The 19,576-nt window shown below is 40.0% G+C and overlaps 1 protein-coding gene across 1 annotated transcript in view; it reads left to right on the top strand.

Moving 5' to 3' along the window:
• Nucleotides 1–252: 252 nt before the first annotated feature.
• Nucleotides 253–19,576, top strand: part of Pgm5 (phosphoglucomutase 5) — a 163,021-nt gene continuing 143,697 nt past the window's right edge. The window contains exons 1-2 of the mRNA XM_005324092.5: nucleotides 253–1,033; nucleotides 17,776–17,938. Of these exons, the coding sequence (XP_005324149.2) occupies nucleotides 773–1,033; nucleotides 17,776–17,938 (424 nt within the window). The 5' untranslated portion in view covers nucleotides 253–772. The remainder of the gene's footprint in view (nucleotides 1,034–17,775; nucleotides 17,939–19,576) is intronic.

Genomic DNA, 19,576 nt, shown 5'->3' with positions numbered 1-19,576 from the left:
CTAGGGCGGGTCCTACTGGATTAAAGGGCCTGACAGTGTGTGATTCCTTGCAACAAATGGTCAGATGGGTGTGTATATACACACACAGACACACATGCAGCGCCCAGCCTCCAGTTTCACCGCTGGCAGAAGATAACAATTCTCAGCTCTCCTTTCCAGGGTTATTTTTGGCTAGGGCTGTTCGCTGATGGCAAAAGGTTTCAGCCCCCTCCCAACTCCCTCCCAGTCCTTGTTCCAGAGAGAAACTTGTGAGTGTATTCTGTCCTTTTGCAGGGAAACCAGGACAGAAGACTGCGGGGTAGGAAGGTTAAGAGGCCAAGGGTGTGGGAGAAGCCCAAACCCAGCTCAAACTTTCACCCCCAGGCTATCTTGAGGAGGCTGTGCCTCAGAGAGAGGCAATCTCGGGGAAGGCAGAGGGGCAGGCGCAGGACAAGGCGTCCCTGGTGGGTTGGATAGCCAGCTGGCACTAGAACCCAGCTTTTGTGACACTCCAAAACGTGAGACCAGCTTGGAAAAGAAACCCGGGACAGCTCAAGTGATTGGGCTACAGAGAAGTTGGGCAGGAGTAAGCTTTGTCCCAAGGTGGAAGTCGAACTGCTGGGACAGCTCGGGGAGGGGTAAAGAGGAGGAGCTGTCGGTGCTGAGCCCGCTGGGGAGGGGGCCGGCCGCGAGGCGGAGTCCGGGCTCACCGCCAGGCTAGTGGGGGCCCGGCTGCAGACTCCCTGCAGCTCGCGGACTCACGGAGCCGCAGCAGGACCGGACAGGAGGCGCCATGGAGGGGAGCCCCATCCCGGTGCTGACTGTGCCCACGGCGCCCTTCGAGGACCAGCGGCCTACCGGCGGCGGGGGACTGCGGCGACCCACTGGCCTCTTCGAGGGCCAGCGCAACTACCTGCCCAACTTCATCCAGAGCGTGCTGTCATCCATTGACCTGCGCGACCGCCAAGGCTGCACCATGGTGGTGGGCAGCGACGGCAGGTACTTCAGCAAGACCGCCACAGAGATCGTGGTGCAGATGGCCGCAGCCAATGGGGTGAGTGACTTGGATGCCCCTCTCCTGACAGTACCTCAGCGGTGCTCTCTCCAGGGGTTCCCCAGGGTCCCCTTTTGTGAGCCCCGCCCCCACCTGGCCACTCTCCCTCCAGCCTCACACTAACACTTTGCCGCTTCTCGGGCACATCAGGAACACAGGCTCATCATCGCCCTGAAACAGCCCCAGACACCCATCGCCCTGAAAACCCTGAGGGATCTCGCTATGCTTTGAGTTTCACAGGCTCCTCAACCTGGGGCATAGTGCTCGTCTCTGCCCACATCCTGCACCTGCTTATTTTTCTTTTCGAAGTTCTCTTCTTCATCTCTTTTCATTTCACCTCAGCTATGGGTTTTAAATTGTTCCAACCGTGTTCACTACCCTCAAAGACTTCTTTCCAAGGCTCCCAACATAGTCCCCCCACCACCCCGCACTGGGTCCTTTTTGCTTGCAATCATTCTCTTCACCCCTAAATCTTGACTGCCAAATTTAATGGAATTGTACACACACACACACACACACACACACACACACACACTGAGAGAGAGAGAGAGAGAGAGAGAGAGAGAGAGAGAGAGAGAGAGAGAGAGAATTTGAAGATTTGAACCCTTACATATTTGGCAAATGGACCCCAAAGTTTTTTTTTTTTTCTGTTTATTTGTTTGTTTTAGATCATTGGTTCTTCAACTTGGTTATTATTAGGGTAGGGATCAGGTGGATCAATTTGATGCTAGGACTCTCAGCTCCTGAAAACTCATCTCTAAATGGTCTGAAATGAGATTTGGAGTGGTTTTCTTAAAGTAATTCCTGACTTCTCTCCAATATGCCTTTAGGGGCATATGACAACAATTCATACCTCTTACTCTTTTCAGTTTTCATCTCATTTCCTTTCCTGTCTCCTACGGCCTCTGCAGTCTTCTTTTGCTTTCTGAATTTTCCAATCGCAAGTTTTTCTGTACTTGCCCCCCCATCCTGCAGTTAAAAGGATACTTTGACATACCCCCCTCCCCCAAAACTCTGATTTTCTTCCTTCCAAATCTGGCAGCATCTCAAGGATAACTGTCTTAACTTCAGGGTCTCTGAACTATCTGTGGGAAACACGGGTTTTAAAAAGTAATCTGAGCTTTGTTAGTGCAACCAGACCCACATCTATAGAATTTTTCCTTGAGTGAAATTTCTTTTGAAAATGTATATATATGAGCATGAACATAAAAAAGTGAAACTAAATAATTATCTGTCATTTAGATTTTCTCCTTCTTTCCCAGAATTCCTCTTTTTATATTTTCTTATTTCTTCTTATTTTTTTAATCTTTAGGGTTGTTCATGCTTCATGTTTGTCTACTTGAGTGTTCTTTTCTCAGTGTTTCAGGAATAGGGAAAGATTAAAAAATACAACAACACCAAAGCAATTAGGAATAACAGGGCCAGTGGTATTGGGATAGGTGATAGAACTGTGATATTTGGCAGATGCTGCTGCTGCAGATCTGAAGTTCATATTTTTCCCTGGTTCTTCACCTGGGATTGGTGAAGGTTGGCTAGAGCTGGACAGAGGTTGACAAATGGTCTTTCACTCTTGTCTGACAAAGTTATTCCCATGGAATCATGGAGGATAATGAGCCTTGGGAGAGCTATGACAGTGTTCTATTCCTTCCTGGGCCAGTTCTTTCAAGGAATGTGAGAAATACAGCCTGACCAAATATATTTTTCTTTTCGAAGTTCTCTTCTTCATCTCTTTTCATTTCTTATCATTTATTGTGGATCAGGATGTTTTTGAAGCTATATTTGTTCATTTGCATAAGCAAATTATATATTGTCCTTTATTATTTCTTGGCCCACTTTATCATAAGGATTCTTTAACCTCTTACATCAGTGGGTCTTCTCTGATCAACACATTTCTTAACATTAAAGATGGAGTTCACTTTAGGAGATAGGATATATTAATATGTGCTTAAAATTTAACCAAACAGTTGTTTTGAAGGCCAGAAGGACTAACTAAAATTCACAGAGAAGCACCAACTATTAAATAATCTGAAAGTATTGCTTCTAAGAGGGGTAGATGTGGGAGAAGAAATGGTAGATATTTTTCAGAATATCAAGTAACCCACTTTAGCCAGTCTTTTCCTCATTTTGTTCACCTTCTTGGAGCTGAAGTAAAGTGAATAGTCAGAAGGTTGGCTTCAGGAGAAACATGTTCTAGAAGTTCTTAAAAATTATAAACAAAATTGGTCTTGCATGATAGAAATTAATGGGAGTGCACTTGTTTTGTGACTTGGTGTACTGAGTTAGACTTAGCCGTGATGTACCTTGATTCCAAATAATTTGGCCTCTTTGGTTTCCTATTGGATATTCATAAACAGGACAGAAAAATAATGGAAAACTAGAATTTATTCTTCAAATTGGCAAATCTGACTGAATGGACCTCATTCTCTTTCTGAAAAGTTTTGGTTTTGACTGAAAAGTCAATTTTACAAAGAAATTGTCTATGAAAGACTAATTGGTCTTTAACAATATAATTTCAGGAGGAGAACAGAAAGATGAAATTGACAAATGATAAACTACATCACTTATGTTTTAATATCTTAAAGTCTGACATAGATATATTTCAAACATGTATCTGCATTACTTGGGATTTTAAAAATTATTATTAAGTTATGAAAATGTCAAGGTTTGACAAAAGTTAGGAGACAAAATTAATGGCATCCATGAGTCCATGACCTAGGTTGTACACATTTTGCAACATTTGCATCATTCCTTATGGCTTAAGTATTCTCAAGCATAAAGAAAATGACAATTACCCCTAAATTCTTCAATGTGGATCTTTAAAAAATATTTTTCTTTATATTTATAATATAATCCCACATGAACTAAAAATGTTTTCTTTGTGCCATTTATTCCATGGCACACGTTCAGATTTCTTCAGATATTCTGAAACATCTTAGATGTTTTGATTTTACTAAGCAAGGAAGACACATTGCATTGGGTTATTTATTTCAAGATTCTTAGCCTAGAAAGTACTATTGTATGCATATTTTTAATCTGTTTATGGATATTGATTTGTTGAAGAACCAGGTCAGTTGTCATGTAGAATGTTTCCTCTTCTGAAATTTTCAGATTGCTTTCTATGGTGTCATTTAAATCTTCACTCTTCTCCCATTTTTCTTGTAAACTGTACATTAGTTCTAAAGGCTGGCCTTGGTCCATTTGGTCACAATAGCAAAATACCACAAACTAGATAGTTTAAGAACCACAGAAATTTATTTTGCACAGATCTAGGGGCAGGGAAATCCAAGGTCAAGGTGTGAGCTGGCATTTTTGGTGTCTGGTGAGAGTCTACCTACTGATTCATAGAATGGTGCCTCCTTTCTGTGTCATGATAGGACCAGCTAGCTTTCTGGTGTCTCTAGAAGGACATTAATTCTAATCATAAGGGATTACACTGCATGCTCATGACATAATCATCTCCTAAAGATCTTACCTTTTAATTCTATCACCTTGGGGGTTAAGACTTCAATATGTGAATTTTGAGGGGACATAGCATTTAGCCCTATTATATGGCTTGCTTAGATTTAGGTTTCATTTTTAAAATCAGGCTATTTCATTATATTTTAATCATAATCTCTGGTTGTCCCAATATGAGTGATGCAACATGGGTGCAGATCTATGGTGGTTACTGCCTCTGTCCTACCTTATTTATCCCTGAGTTGAGCCAGCAGCATGGGGTAAATTTAATTCCATGTATATATCCAGTTCCTAATCAACCTTTACCCAAGTGTTTCATTATTCACTAATGATCACCTCTTGAGTTGATTATTTCATTAGAGGCTTCAAAATAGAGACTTTCTAATTCATTAATTCTGTTAGCTGATATTTTCTTATCAGTTGGACATTTTGTTCACAGTTGCACTATTTGGTCATCCTGACACATAGTTCTTTTGTTTATTTCTCTCTCCTCTTTTTAATTCGAGTTTTTAGAGTAAGGATTTGGTGAAATAGCCACCTCCACAAATTTTATGGCAAATGAATTTTGTTTTGTGACATTTTTTGCTTTCTTGAATACCATCATAGACACTTGGATTTTTCTATTTTCAATTTCAATGGATTAGTGAATAAATAAAAGATCTTTTTACTTTTTTTGGTAGTTTATATGTTGCTCTGTGAACTTATCTAAAAACTTTCAGAAGTATTTTAATTCCCCTTTAAGCACATAAACTAAAGCATACTATGTAAAGTGAAAGAAAAATAACTTATGTACAAATAATTAGTATCATTTATAAGTTAAATAAGTTACAAGCAAGATTTAGTCTGTAATTGATATTTTTTGGCAGTGTGGATTGAACCCAGGGATGCTTTTCTACTTGAGCTGTATTCCCAACTCTTTTAATTTTTGAGATAGGGTCTTACTAAGTTGCTTGAGGCCTAAGTTGCTTTGAACTTTGGATCCTCTTGCTTCAACTTCCTGAGTCTCTGGGATTATAGGTGTTTGCTACCATGCCCAGCAACCAATCAGTTTTTGAATTTGTGCTGTATTTTCATCTACTTCAGACTCTCTTCAGTGGTTTAGATACTCTATGTATCAATTTATTCCAATCTCTTAAAGAGCTTAAGATCTAAGTGCAACACAAAGGCTACAAGAATGAATGTGTCCTTTTCTGGGTTGGTCCCTCTGAAGCTAAAAGCAATCACTCAATTTCTCCTTTGATGGAATCTTTGTTAGCACTAAACTATCTTTAATGTTGGACAGATAATAGCACATCTGCCTCAAGATGTTTCTTACTTTTCCTAAAGTCTTCTTTCTCTGAAGATGACATTCTGTAACATTACTGTCCAACAGAACTTTCCCTGATGATGCAAATGTTCTATTATCTGCATGGTCCTACCCACTAGCCATCAAAGACTCTGAACACTTGAAGTACCTGGCATGACTAAAGAAGTGGGTTTTGCATTCACCTAATTTTAATAAAACAAGACAGAAATTTAAATAGCCACTAGTTAATAGCTACTCTACCAGATAGCACAGCTCTGTAACGGAGCATATAAAACTTGTTTGTATGCTTGTTTTAAAAACTGAAGGTAGACTGTTAAAATCAAAAGTAACCATAGGTTAAGTAAGGTAGATCACCAAACACTATCAACATACATTTGGCAAGTCCAAACCAGATCATGTGGCAACCGCAGACTCTTTTGCCTTCAGCCTTGAAGGTAATAGGCCTGGTAAAAAAAGCCCTGTAGCAGTAGCCAGAGGGCTGGCCTTTCTCTTGTTCTGCCATCAAACTGGAGGACAGATGCTTTAACCTCTTGACATACCTAGAAACCACTTGTTTCTTCATCTGTGAGTTTGGTATGACAGCATCGCTGAATTATTCAGGGAATCAAATGAAGCACTATAAGCAAAAGAACTTTGTAACATTTATAACACAATAAGGACAAAGGAGTATTGACAACTGAATATAACTCAGATAATTATGATTTGATTGTATGTATTGAATGAAGACTGAATGTGCTCTTTGGCAAACAACTGACAGTTCTGTTGCAAGGTTTAGCTCTGTTGCAAGTTTTAGCCAAAGAAAAATCTGTTTTGTTGATGAGCCATGTACTGAACTGACCACATGATGGTCAGCAATGATAATAAAAGCTAACAGTGCAACTTACAGTTTCAAGAACTTATCAATGTCAATTAAATCTAGGGGTGAGAACAGAACCACAGTGGTATAAGGAAGGTGAAGTCAGATGGGGGACTTGAGAATGCCCTCCAGACAGATGCTTGCATGAGTTGTATTTGATTCAATTGGCCACGAAAAGCTAGTTGCTCCAAAGAATGAGAGTACTCTTGATTTGGCATTTACTGTACCCATCTAGGGTAAAATCTTGGTGTGGCTCCAAAGATAAGGGGCCCAGATTTAGAAGTGAAGCAAAGAGGTGGTAGGTGGAAGTTGGGAGAGTAGAAGAGGGAAGCGAGAGAGGGAAACCTGTACTTCAACACCTAGGTCATTTTTCTGGGATTGGGTTGCTGGAGACTTGTCTCTAGGAAGGAAAAAAGAACTGGGTGGTGATTGTGCTGTATTTCTGCTGGTGTTCACTACAGAATAGGAGGACGTAATGAGCTACCAATGTCTAGACATCAGAAAGGGCAGGTTTGTGATACTTTAGTAAACCCTAAAGAGTCTTCCATTTCTTTACTTTACTCCTCTTGCTGAACTGTTGTCCCTGAGCCATGGAACTAAAAAATCTACAATGTGAACAACAGCAAACTTTAGGCAGCCCTTGACTCCATCTCTCTCCTGTTCAGACCAGTGCATTCTTGATACTTTTAGCCTTGAGTCTTCATTTACTCTTTTTATGGGGAAGTCAAAGGAGTGGGAGAGCTTTTGAGAACAGCTGGGCTCTCCCAGTTGCTGGGGTAGTTATTTTAAGCTTTGTTTAATGTGTTCAGAGACCCAGATGGCATTTTTAACTAAGCTGCTTTATTAAATCTTGTGATAAAACATAATGATGTTTATTGAAAAGGCAGATACACACCAGCAACATTATGTGTGAAACTTACCCTAAGAATTTTTCTTCTTTCTTTCTTTTCTTTCTTTTTTTTTTTTAATAAAACATCTGTTCACTTTGGGCCCTTTGTGAACTCTGGAAGTTTGCTATTTCCTATACAGACTTGAGGATTAGAAGTTGGAACCCACTTTTGGAGAAGTCCAGGCATAGGTATTGGATTCATTATTTTAATTCTCATTTTTTGGGTCTTGCACATTCTTCTGTTTTTGTTTTTAAATTTGTCTTAATTAGTTATACATGACAGTAGAATGCATTTTGACACATCATACATAAATGGAGTATAACTTCTCATTCTTTTGATTGTACATAATATAGAATTACCCTGATTATACAATCATATATGCCCATAGGGTAATAATGCCCAAATCATTTTACTATCAGTCCTACCACCAAACCCTCTCCCCTCCCTTCACTCCCCTCTGTCTAATCCAAAGTGCCTCTGTTCTTTTCTAGTCCTGCCCCCATTATTATGAATTAGCATTTGCACATCAGAGAAAACATTAGGACTTTGGTTCTTAGAAACTGGCTTATTTCACTTAGCATGATATTTACTGGCAAATGCCATAATTTCATTTTTATTTAAGGCTGAATAATATTCTCTCATATATATATATATCATATATATATCACATATTCTTTATCCATTCATCTGTTGAAGGACACCTTGGATGGTTCCATAGTTTAGTTATTGTGAATTGAGCTGTTATAAACATTGATGTGGCTGCATCACTGTAGTGTGCTGATTTTAAATCCTTTGGATATAGACCGAGGAATTGGATAACTGGGTTAAATGGGGTTCTACCCAAGTTTTCTGAGGAATCTCTGTGCTGCTTTCCAGAGTGGTTGTACCAATTTGCAGTTCCATCAGCATTGCACATTCTTCCACGAAGAAACACTGTGTGGACTATGAACAAGATTATTTGGAACAAATAGGCAGGGAAAAATAGGTCTGAATGGACCAGGGATTTTAAAATTTTAAAACTGAAGGTAGAAAGCTAGGGCTTCAGTGTCATGCAACACTATACCTTGAGAGTTAATTTGAAAATACTCAAAAGATTTTGCCAGTATACTGCTGCTGCTTACACTTGCAAAGCCAAAGGGAAAGTTTTAGATCCTTTTATCTGATTTAACTCAGTTGTGAATAAGAGGGTATCTAGAACATATATAAAATTTGTTGAAATGAAAATCTACATTCTGAGTCTTTAAATGTCTTTTATCCTTTATATTTTTTTTAGTGAGACCATTCAGTAATGGTATCATGAATAATGTCTATATTTATATGAAGAGAACATTTTCAGGAACATTCAACCTCCAAAGAAGTTCTGTTTCTTGGCCTGAAGTCATGGATGTTTTTGACTTTTCCTTTCCCTTTCTAATTCTGTACTAAGAAGTTATTTTGCACAAATATAATATTTAATTATTGCCTTTATTATTTTCCTCTAATAAGAGTGTTTTTTAACTAGGAGCACTAATTTTGCATTTAGAGATCTCTAAAAGAAAGAAAAAAAAATCTGAAACCAGAGGACTAGAGTCCTCTGACAAAAGATTTCACAAAACAGTGGAAGGAGATTTTACAACAAATGGCTTTTTTTCTACGATACATAAAGACCTCTACCAAATAAATAAGAAAATTCAAACAATTCATACAAATGTCAACAACAAACAGATGAAAGTTGATCAACCTCATTAATTACCAGATAAATATAAATAAAACAGACCATTTTTTAAATTGAAAATGCCCAGAATTGATATGGTTATTGGAAAATTGTATTTGTAACACCATTGATGAAAGTTAAAAAGATACAACTTTTGATAAGGCAACTTGACAGTATGTATCTAAATTAATAGAGTACTTGTCCAACAACTCGGGATCTCTTATCTAAGAATCTATCCTGTAGATTTTCTAGTACAAATATGCAAATCTATATAAACAAGCCAACTGCAGCATTTGGCTAAGAAAAAAACCCAGAAACAATCTAGATGTTCACTAGTGAAGAGCAGATAAATAATTGACACAATCACACAATGAATACCATTAAAATCTATAGACAAAGGAATTAGATTTGTATGTGATATAAGAAAGATGTGAATGATAGCGTGTTAGGCAACACAAATGAAAGCATTAAGTAGAATGTGCTGTGTAGCATGATCCCATTTTTGTGTATATAACATAGGCATGGAAAATAGTGTTGGAAGAACATACTCCAAGCAGTCAACTGTGATTGTGTGTGTGTGTGTATGGTGGCAGGGCGGGGTAGGGGAGGTCTTGGAAAGAGAATCATTTTCCTTATTATTTCAAACACTTGATTGAAACATTCATGCACATGCATAACTTATTCACAATTAAACAAACCAATGAGAAATGATAAGATAGCATGGTGGTATTAGCCTATAATCCTAGCTACTGAGAAGTCTGAGGCCGGAGGATCCCAGAGTCCATGAGTTGGAGACCAGCCAGGATCACATAGTGAGACCTTATCTTTCAGGGTTTGTTTGCCCATTTTAAAAAAAAATAGGGAAATAATACTGGCCCCCATATTTTCCACAGTTGTTGGGAGGATTAAATGAAGTAGTGGATTATTAAGAAGAATTATTTTTATATATCTACATGACACAATTATTACCAAAATATCTTATTCTGATTAAAATAAAAGAAGGACGTGTGTGTTTTTTCAGTCTTAGTAGCTTTTCTAGCCAGGAGGCGCCTTTCACGGTGGTGATCACAGTTGCTTTGGTGCAGCTTCCTCTGGACACTTGGCATTTCTCCGTGTTATTGGCGAAGGCTGGGGTGCCGACTGCTGGAAGCATGATCCCTGGCCCCTGTACACACATGCACACTCATACCCACCCTCCTGTGGCCCTTGAGGTAGAAGCAGCTGCTGCCATGCAGACATTAACTTCTCTAAAGGGAGGGCTTTATCGTGGTGTGTGCCTGGTCTCCTGGGATGACTGAGCCAAGTCCATGGGTGCTTTTGCACCTTAAACCTTTCTGAGGCCCTGCCCCCCCCACCCCCCAGGCCTGCCCGCTGCCCCTTACTGAAGCCAGATCTTAATCTGCTCATTTCATGAGGATTTCCAGTCCTAAAGGACTGGGCCATGTGAGAGATTACTGAGAGGAAGAGGCTGCGCAGAGGCTCAGAGACTCCACGCTAATCTGCTGAGTGGTCTGAAAACGCACAGCTGTGGGAGCTCACTTGGCTTTCAAGCGTTTTGTCAGGATGTTTGTCAGGGGGACTGTTCCTGCAGCCCTGCTGAGTGTTTGGTTAGGAGGCATAATCTTTTTTTGGACAGGATCTCTCAAATGTAAAGTGACAGATGCAAATTGGAAGACCCTGCTTGGCCGTCATAAATAACAGTAAACTGTTGAATCTTGCTGAGTTGTAAATCTATGATTGCCAAAGGTCTGTAGGTCACTGGAACTTAGCATAAGGGGTGGGGGCACTTAACAAATGGGCAGCTCTTATTTCCTGACCAGACAGAAGCTGGTCTGTTGGGATTTATTTAGAAATCTATATAAATGTATTTTAATTGGATATGACCATTACTCAGAAAAACATACTGTTTTAAATGCACATATATGCCCTACCTATAATGTGCATGTACACATTCTTCCTGCGAGGGTGCTAAAGGTCCTGAGGTTCTGTTGTTGCTTTGGGTGTGCATATGTGTATGCCCAAAATATTATCTTATATACGTATATAATTTCCATCATTTGTAAAGGTGGTATTTAGTTTATCAAGTAGCATATGTGTATGCACAGGACTCTGGCTTCCCTCCCCAGGCCCCACAAAGCTATATTTTCTTCCCTGGATATATTTAAAAAGAGACTAGAGCAGAGTCCCAAGTGTCTGAAATGTTTGAAGACTACATAGAACTGATAAGCCTCCCTAATGATCTTTGCTTCTAGAACATAAAACAGAAATCATGCTGAATTGGATGAAGCAAGAGCAATATACTATAAACAGTGCAAGTCTGACAATTCTAGGCAGGAATCTGTTTTGCAAGAGCAGCTTTGTGCAGTGAGCTCAATGGCATTGAAAAGTTAGCAGGCCTTGTACATACAAATGCCAGTCAGGGGACAATGAAGAAGGTTCTGGTCAGGAAGAGGATGCGGATATGGGCCTCTCACTCCCACCCTGCCAGGGATATGACCCAGTAAACCAATGATATTGAGAAATGTCATACTTACCTTTTCCTTTCTTAAAAAGTGACTTATTATTTTTAAAAATTGATTTTTCGATTGTAGTTGGACACAATACCTTTATTTTACTTGTTTATTTTTATGTGGTGCTGAGGGTTGAACCCAGGGCCTCCCACATGCTAGGCAAGCGCTCTACCACTGAGCCACAACCAAAGCCTCCAAAAAGTGACTTATTTAAAGCTAAAAAAGAATCAAAGAGGAATCTCATCTAAAAGAATTCACACATGAAAACAATCCAGCTTTTTTAGTGTCATATTACTGGGCCTCAGCAACTTTTTAGTAGGTTTGGTGGCTTAAAGAAGAAAGACAACGGAAGTTATGTAGTGATTTGCTGGTTAATTATTGGAAAATGACATCCAGTTTAATTTATGCCATAGTGTAAGGTTAGTCCTCAAACACTTTCTAGTTTTACACATAAATATTTGAGGTAGAAGAACACTTTTATATTGATAAATCAATGATAGCACATATCATTTGGAAGATTATATAATCATTAAAATCATGTCATTCAGTGACACAAGAAGACCTGACGGAAGGGCTAGACATATTAAGTGCACAATGTAGGATACACAATAATCTTTTCTATAAAATATACAAATAAATAATGGAACAGATGGATACCAAGGCACATAGACAAAGGTTATACAGAGAGATGATGATGGTGGACATCTTTAGGTGGTAGGATTGGTTTTTATTTTCTTCTTGCTTATGTGTACTTTATAAATGTTCAAGCATGAACACACATACACTTAGTTAATAATAGCATTCCAAGTTAATAAAACAACAATTGCTATGAATAAACCATACCAGAAAAGAAGGCAAGCGAAATGTACTAGGAAATTGTTGGGTGCTGGACACTGTGAACTGGACACTGTGAACTGGACTTGGCTATGTTACTACCTTTCACCCTGCATCAAGTGATCTTTTAGAGTTTTCAGACAACAAAATGGAGATACAGAAGACTTCAGGATCATGTCTAGCATCACACAGGCAGGAGGTAGCAACATCAGGTTTTATCCTTTTCCATTGGATACCATCTTGCCTCAGGGCACTTTGCTCTGCTTTCCTGACCAGGCAAACACAAGGAACAATTTGATTTCTTATCCTGGGGTCCCACTGGAGTAATTGTCTCATGAAATAGCAGCGAGCAAAGCCTTTTTCCTGTTTTACTGAGTCAGGCCCTCTACCTTAATAAGGCAAAGATTTCGCAGAATTTTCCAAGCACTGAATTATCTATTTACTAGGATGGACAGAGCTTCCAATTTTTACTTTATTTTTCAGCTGAGCAAAATTAGATTTCCTCATCTTTTAATGAAATCTTCAGACCTGGGGTGGACTGATTGAGGAACAGAACTGGACCAGACTTGTAAAATGTCTGTCAGTGTTCTCCACTTGTTCAGATATTGGGAATCACATGTGAAATCCTTGTTGGTTTGGTTCAAATGAACTCTGAGCCCTCCCTCCAGCCCCTGAGTGTTTTTAAAGACTTCCAGGGCTACAGGAAGCTGAGGATGAGCTCTGTTGCTCTCATCTGTTCTCCATGTAAGAAAGCATATACCAGCACAATCATCCATGTGCAAATGGAGAAGTCCCTTGGTGTTTGGGTAACCACATCCGTGCCTGGTCTTGAGTCTGTTATTTCTCAAAATTCTACTTTGCCATCTTCCACTTGTCCATGTGCAACAATCTTTGAGGACGGCACCCCTATGGGACAGTAGGGACTGAGAGAGTGAAGCCCTGCAATCCATGGCAGCTTGGTTTGGGACTTCCATTTGGTGTTTGGGTTTTAAACTGAGACTACCGGAAACAGGCATCTCGTGTATCTGGCTCTCCACAGCACTTCGTAGGTGGACATGGTGGTGCCTGTGTGGTCCCGTGGAACACTATCTGTGAACCATCAAGACTGTTTCTGTTTATTGTTCTCTTCACTCTCCCAGATTCACTGTGGGATGCGATCTCATTACGGGGACATGATTCCATTAGAGGGATATGACCCTGTAAATCAATGATACTAAGGAATGTCATACTTACCTTTTCTTTTTTTAAAAAAGAGTGACTTATTTAAAGCTAAAAGGGCCATCTTGTGTAAGAGAATTCACACATGAAAACAATCCAGCTTTTACGGGTGTCATGTTACTGGGGAAGGACAACAGAGAGTTGAAATTGTGGGTTTTTTTTCTGAGGTGTTAGACTGAGGTGTTAGCAAGAGGGTTTCAATTGTAAATCTCTGCTCTCTAGGACTTTAATTTGAATAAATTGAAAATTGAACTCTTACTAAATTTAATTTGGAAGAGTAGTTGTTAACGTTCTGAAAAAAGGGAGTCAACAGAAATAAAATAATTTTTAAAAATTAGGGGCTGGGAATGTGGTTCAGTGGCAGAGTGCTTGCCTCACTTGTGTGAGGCACTGGGTTTGATCCTCAGCACCACATGAAAATAAATAAACAAAATAAAAATATTGTGTCCATCTACAACTAAAAAAATAATTTAAAAAATTAGCTATATGTAGTACATGATATAAAGGAATAATTTCATTTTGCTCATGAGAAAGCTTTCAGATCTTGTTTTCTCTTTCTCAGACACTGGGCTTTGGCATGTGGCTGGGCAAACTGATTCCCTCAGGACCTGCCATGCCCCTACACTGGAAGAGAAAATGATTTTAGTAGATGATATTTGAGGACTATGGGAGGCACTGGCATCAGGTTAGAAGAATAGATCATAAGGAACTGTATGAGGAAAATGGTGATAACCAAATACTACCTTCTACTGTGTCCTCCTTCCCTGAACATTTAAAGTCATGACAGGTTAGGAGCAAGTTCAGGCTTTCTGTGGATCTGGAAGGCATGTGTGATGCATATGTGTCTGCAGGGTCCATGTCAAAGTGTTGGGGTGTCTATCTGTGGTATCTAAACTTGTATACTTCTTATATATGTAAGTGACAGGGGATTAGGGACTACCTTGCTCCCTTTTCAAGTGGGAAGTGAAGGAAATGTTCTTCAGTGGCAGTGACGTCCCTCCAGGTGAGCACCCCTTCTGCAGGGCTGGCTGGGGTTGCCCATCTTCCAGCCAAATCCAGACCCTGTGTTGTGGCAGGTGCAGCCAGGCGACAGCAGAATGCCATTGTTGGCTTTCTCTGGGCTGTGGTCTGGGATCACTCAGGAATAAAAGTCAAATGCTGCCTGTTTCATTGCTGTAAACAAAACCAAAACAGGTTATATAAGTAGACCAACTTTTCCTTGAAAGGTAGCCGTCTGCTACTTTGACAGAGCATAGCATTTCTAGGACTTTTTCAGAAACTGAAATGGTGGTTAGAGAGTCTACTACCTCAAAAATAATTTTTTAATTGTGGGGGCTGTGGGGTTTGCGAAAAGAGTAGCATCATCTGTGTTATGTTCACAATTTTACAAAGAGTTTTTCTTTACAGAGTCTCATGTTAAGTGAATTTTCACTACCTTATCCCTTCTTGACCACCTCTGAGGTTTTTCTTGAGCCCCAAGGAAGGGAAATGGTTCTTGCTTGGTCAGAGGTAGAACAAAGAGTCATATCAAGGCCTTTTACTTCAAATTGAGTGATTTGTATTTAAACAGCAAGGACTCCAAAAATTCTGTGTCCTTTATTAATTACTAAATCTTGAAAACTATGCTTTTTCTCATGACATTTATCTTGGACTGATTGGGAGAAGGAAGATTGACACAAGAGGAGACCTAGACACACACAGGAGAATATGATGTGAAGACAGAGGCAGAGAGAGGAGTGATGTGGCCGCGAAGCCATCAGTGCATGGAGATAACAGAGATTGAAAGAAGCCAAGAGGACCCTCCCCTGGAGCCTTCAGAGGATGGGTGGCTCTGCTGATACCTTAATTTTGGACTCAGTCTTCAAAACTTCAATGGATTATTTCTGTTATCTTACCCACCAAGTTTATGGCAATCGGTTATGACAGTCTTAGGAAATGAATACAGATTTGGGGTTAGATTACAGATTTTTTTTATCAATTTTCTAGGGCGACCATAACAAATTACCATGACCTGGTGTCTCACAAGAACAGAAATTTATGCTGTCACAGCTCTGGGGACCATAAGTCGAAATGAAGGTGTTAGCAGGGCCACATTCCCTGAGATTCCAGGGGAGAATCTATATCATGGCTTTTCTATCTTCTGGTGGCAATCAGCATTCCTTGGCTTCCCAGGTTTGTGGCCACGTCACTCCAGTCTCTGCCTCTGTCTTGACATCCTCCTCGTCTTTGTGTCTTCACTTCTCTCTGTCTATCCTCGTTACTACAAAATGCCATCTATTCTACTGGTCCATATCAGTTAGCCTACAACCTGGTAGCTGGTGAAAACTGGGAGTTAGTTTTTGATTCCTTTGCTCATTGCTTGGTACTAGTTATTGGTTATTGTTTAAGAAATTACTACAAAACTTAGTGGCTTCTAACAGCAATATGTATTTTGGTTGGGGTGGGGGAAGTACTGGGATTTGAATACCTAAACACTTTACCACTGAGCTACATCCCCAGCCATTTTTATTTTTTATTTTGAGACAGGATCTCTCTAAGTTGCTGAGGGTCTTGCTAAGTTGCTGAAGCTTGCCTTGAACTTGTGACCCTCCTGTGTTGCCTCTTGAGTGCTTCATGACATGATGGGTGGCCTCTTCCAGAATGAGCAGTCCAAGAGAGCAAGGGGAAGTGTCAATATCACCTGTGGTGTCACCTTGGAAGCAATAAAGTTATCAGCTCTTACACTATTACACTGATCATCCAGGGAATGTGTAGAGGCCTGAATGCCAGAGGACAAGGACCACTGGGGGCCATGTTGGAGGCTCTTCTTTCCCATATTCCATTCTACTGATATATATATGGAAATATTGACCCTAGGATAGCTTTGCTGTTGAGCTAGAAGAGATAGCTTACTCTGGCTTATAGGCTACATCAGTACTCCTCAAATGAATTATCTGGGAGAAGAGGAGGGATCTTGTTGAACTACAGATTTCTTCTTCAGTAGGTCTTGGATGGGCCTTGAGGTGCTGCATTTCTATCAGTCTTGCTGGTGGTGCTTACCCTGAAGGTCCTGTGTGTTACAGCGGGGCTGCTCACCAAGCCTGGTAGAACATTGGAATTACCTGTGGAGTTTTAAAAACAACTAATATCTGGATCTTACTCCAAGAGACTGTGATTTAATTAATCTGGAATTCAATCTGAGTACTTTATTTTTTTTTTAAGCTTCAAAATGATTCTGTTTTGAAAAAAACTTTTAGAACCACTGGACTGGGTTTCTGAGCCCTGTTTTAAAAAAAAAAGTGTAGTGAATAATGCTCTTCAGATTTGTGCTTCTGATCTTTTAAAAAGTCAGTCTTGTAGTTCTAGAAGTAGTCTGACTACACCCATGGATGACTTCCAGGTCTCTACTTAGTGTGACTTGATAATTTCTTCTGGGTCCCCAGCACATGTTGTCACATAGTGGCAGAAATAGAATCCCTACCTTCAGGAGAGTGGTTTCCCTGATGAATATAGTTAAAATATGCATGCTGAGGATACGGGTGCTGTCCTCTAGGGCCCCTGCTGTGTGAGTTTGCTCAGAGGCCCAGGAAGCAGGGGTAGGGAGTAAATACTCATTTTCTTTGTCCTTGTAATTTCTAGCATGTTCATGTGCATAGCTTCTGAGTCAGGAACAAACTAAGAACTTTTATGGTTCCAGTGAATCCCTTGGTTATCAAAAGCAGATGTTTCAAACTACTAAGCTCAATGAGCCATATCCTATTTACAGGCTAACAATGGACTACTAGGTTTGAGTGTCCCAAATGGTCTAGGAGACTCTGGACAATGCCAAAAGTTCTCTCTACCCCTGACCCTCCCCAACCTAAAGCCCATTCCTAAAACCCAGTTCCTTTGGCTAAGGAATTGATTGTATGTTAACAGAGTCTTGGACACTTTCTTATTGAATGCCTTCAATTCCATGCAACTTGGATTGATTTTTTTTTCTTTTTTATGAATGGTTTAGATTGGACGACTGATTATTGGCCAGAATGGCATCTTATCAACTCCTGCAGTTTCCTGCATTATCAGGAAGATCAAGGCGGCTGGTGGGATCATTCTAACAGCTAGTCACTGTCCTGGAGGACCAGGGGGAGAGTTTGGAGTGAAGTTTAATGTTGCCAATGGAGGTATGTGATTCAGAATATTCCACAAGCGTGACTTTTTTTTTCCTTTTCTATTATCATAGTTTTACCAGGACCCTCTGATGGTAGATGAGCAAGGCAGAGAGGAATTGGCTCAAGAAAATCTAGTGAGGTGCCCAATATAATGAAATAAGGAAGTGACATATTGGGCTCTTGAACCCATTTGGTTGGTTGCCTGCCTCCTGCACTGTTCAGCACAGTGAAATAGCAGATAGTTGATGCTTATCTGATAATGGAAGGCCTTTGGATTTTAATGTCGGACGGAATACACTCTGAATGTCATCTAGACTGTTCCTTTCATTTTACAGATGTAATTGCAGTCTTGAGAGGCTCTGTTGCCGTGGAAGGTCATACTGTTCCTCAGGGACAGACAAATGATTTTAAACCTAAGTTCTAGGCTTTAACATTTAATTCTTCATGTTCACATGTATTGGCATCATTCATGAAACTACCTTCCTAATGGCATAGAGAGATTTAATTGGCTTTTACTATAGTATTGTGTGTTATGCAGATAAATCTAGTGGGTAAAAAACCAATTGTCTGCAGCATTAATAGGCACAGGGAAATGGGATATATTTGGAATGATGTGTCTTTTAAAATATATTTAGAGGTAGGACCATTCTAAGCATGTTTTTAAGTGGAGGAGAAATGGAAACCATGAAAAAATGCCAATGTTTTGAGCACTTACAGTGGGCCAGTAACCATGCTCAGCACTTTTCATGTTGTTCCATTGAATTCCCGTAACAAACTGATGAAGTAACTGGGGAATTGAAAGATTAAAAAGTCCTTGACCAATAGCACAGAGTAAGTTGTGGAGTTAGTTTAAAACCTAGACTCTAGGTAGGCAGAGGACTTATGAAGAAGGTGGCAAAATGGGTACAGATGTAGCTTTAAAGGGTGCAGAATTAGTTGGCCTAACAAATTATGAAAAAAAAGGCTCATTGCCAAGATAAGGGGGCAAGAACAGAGAAGGAACTTGGGATAAATTATGATATTTTGTAAAAATACTCTCGGAAATTTGTTGAGGAGTCTTAAGAAGTTGTGAGGATCCTGGTAAGCAGTCTCGTACTTCCAGAAACCCAGTTTGTGTAACTTCACAACTTCCTACAGTGCCTGGGAGTCTGGGAAGGGTAGCAGGGGCGGATGATGGTGGTGTGCCAAGACTGGCAAAAGGCATCAAGGGAGCGGCCGAGCATCAAGATGGCAAGTATGGTGACAAGTGTCTGAGCTAACATCAGATTCTCAGGATTCAAATGAAGCCTCCGTGATATGACCTTCACTAAGTCATACCATCTTTTCCAATTTTTGAGTCTCCATTTGGAAAATGAGGGTAATCATTCTTCCTCTGCTTTTTTGAGTGCTAAATTCCATATAAAGTATGAAATGTGTTCTATGTAAGTTTCCATACTTGTTGCCTTGAGCTCTGATGCTAATAAAGGCAGGGCTCAAATGATGGATCACAGAGCCCCCTCTGGATCAAGAGTCCAGTAAAACTAGAATTGGCTGAAGGCCTGAGATTGATCAAGTGACAACAGCCTTCAGTGTACGAGTGAAGAATGGGTCAGGAGTCAGGTGAACAGATGATAAAGAATTTGTGGACTGAAGAGATTTAAAATTGATATT

Source organism: Ictidomys tridecemlineatus, chromosome 4, assembly GCF_052094955.1.
Source record: "Ictidomys tridecemlineatus isolate mIctTri1 chromosome 4, mIctTri1.hap1, whole genome shotgun sequence".
NCBI lineage: Eukaryota > Metazoa > Chordata > Mammalia > Rodentia > Sciuridae > Ictidomys > Ictidomys tridecemlineatus.
The sequence above is the reverse complement of the archived record's forward strand: the minus strand, read 5'-3'. Positions and strand labels throughout refer to the sequence as shown.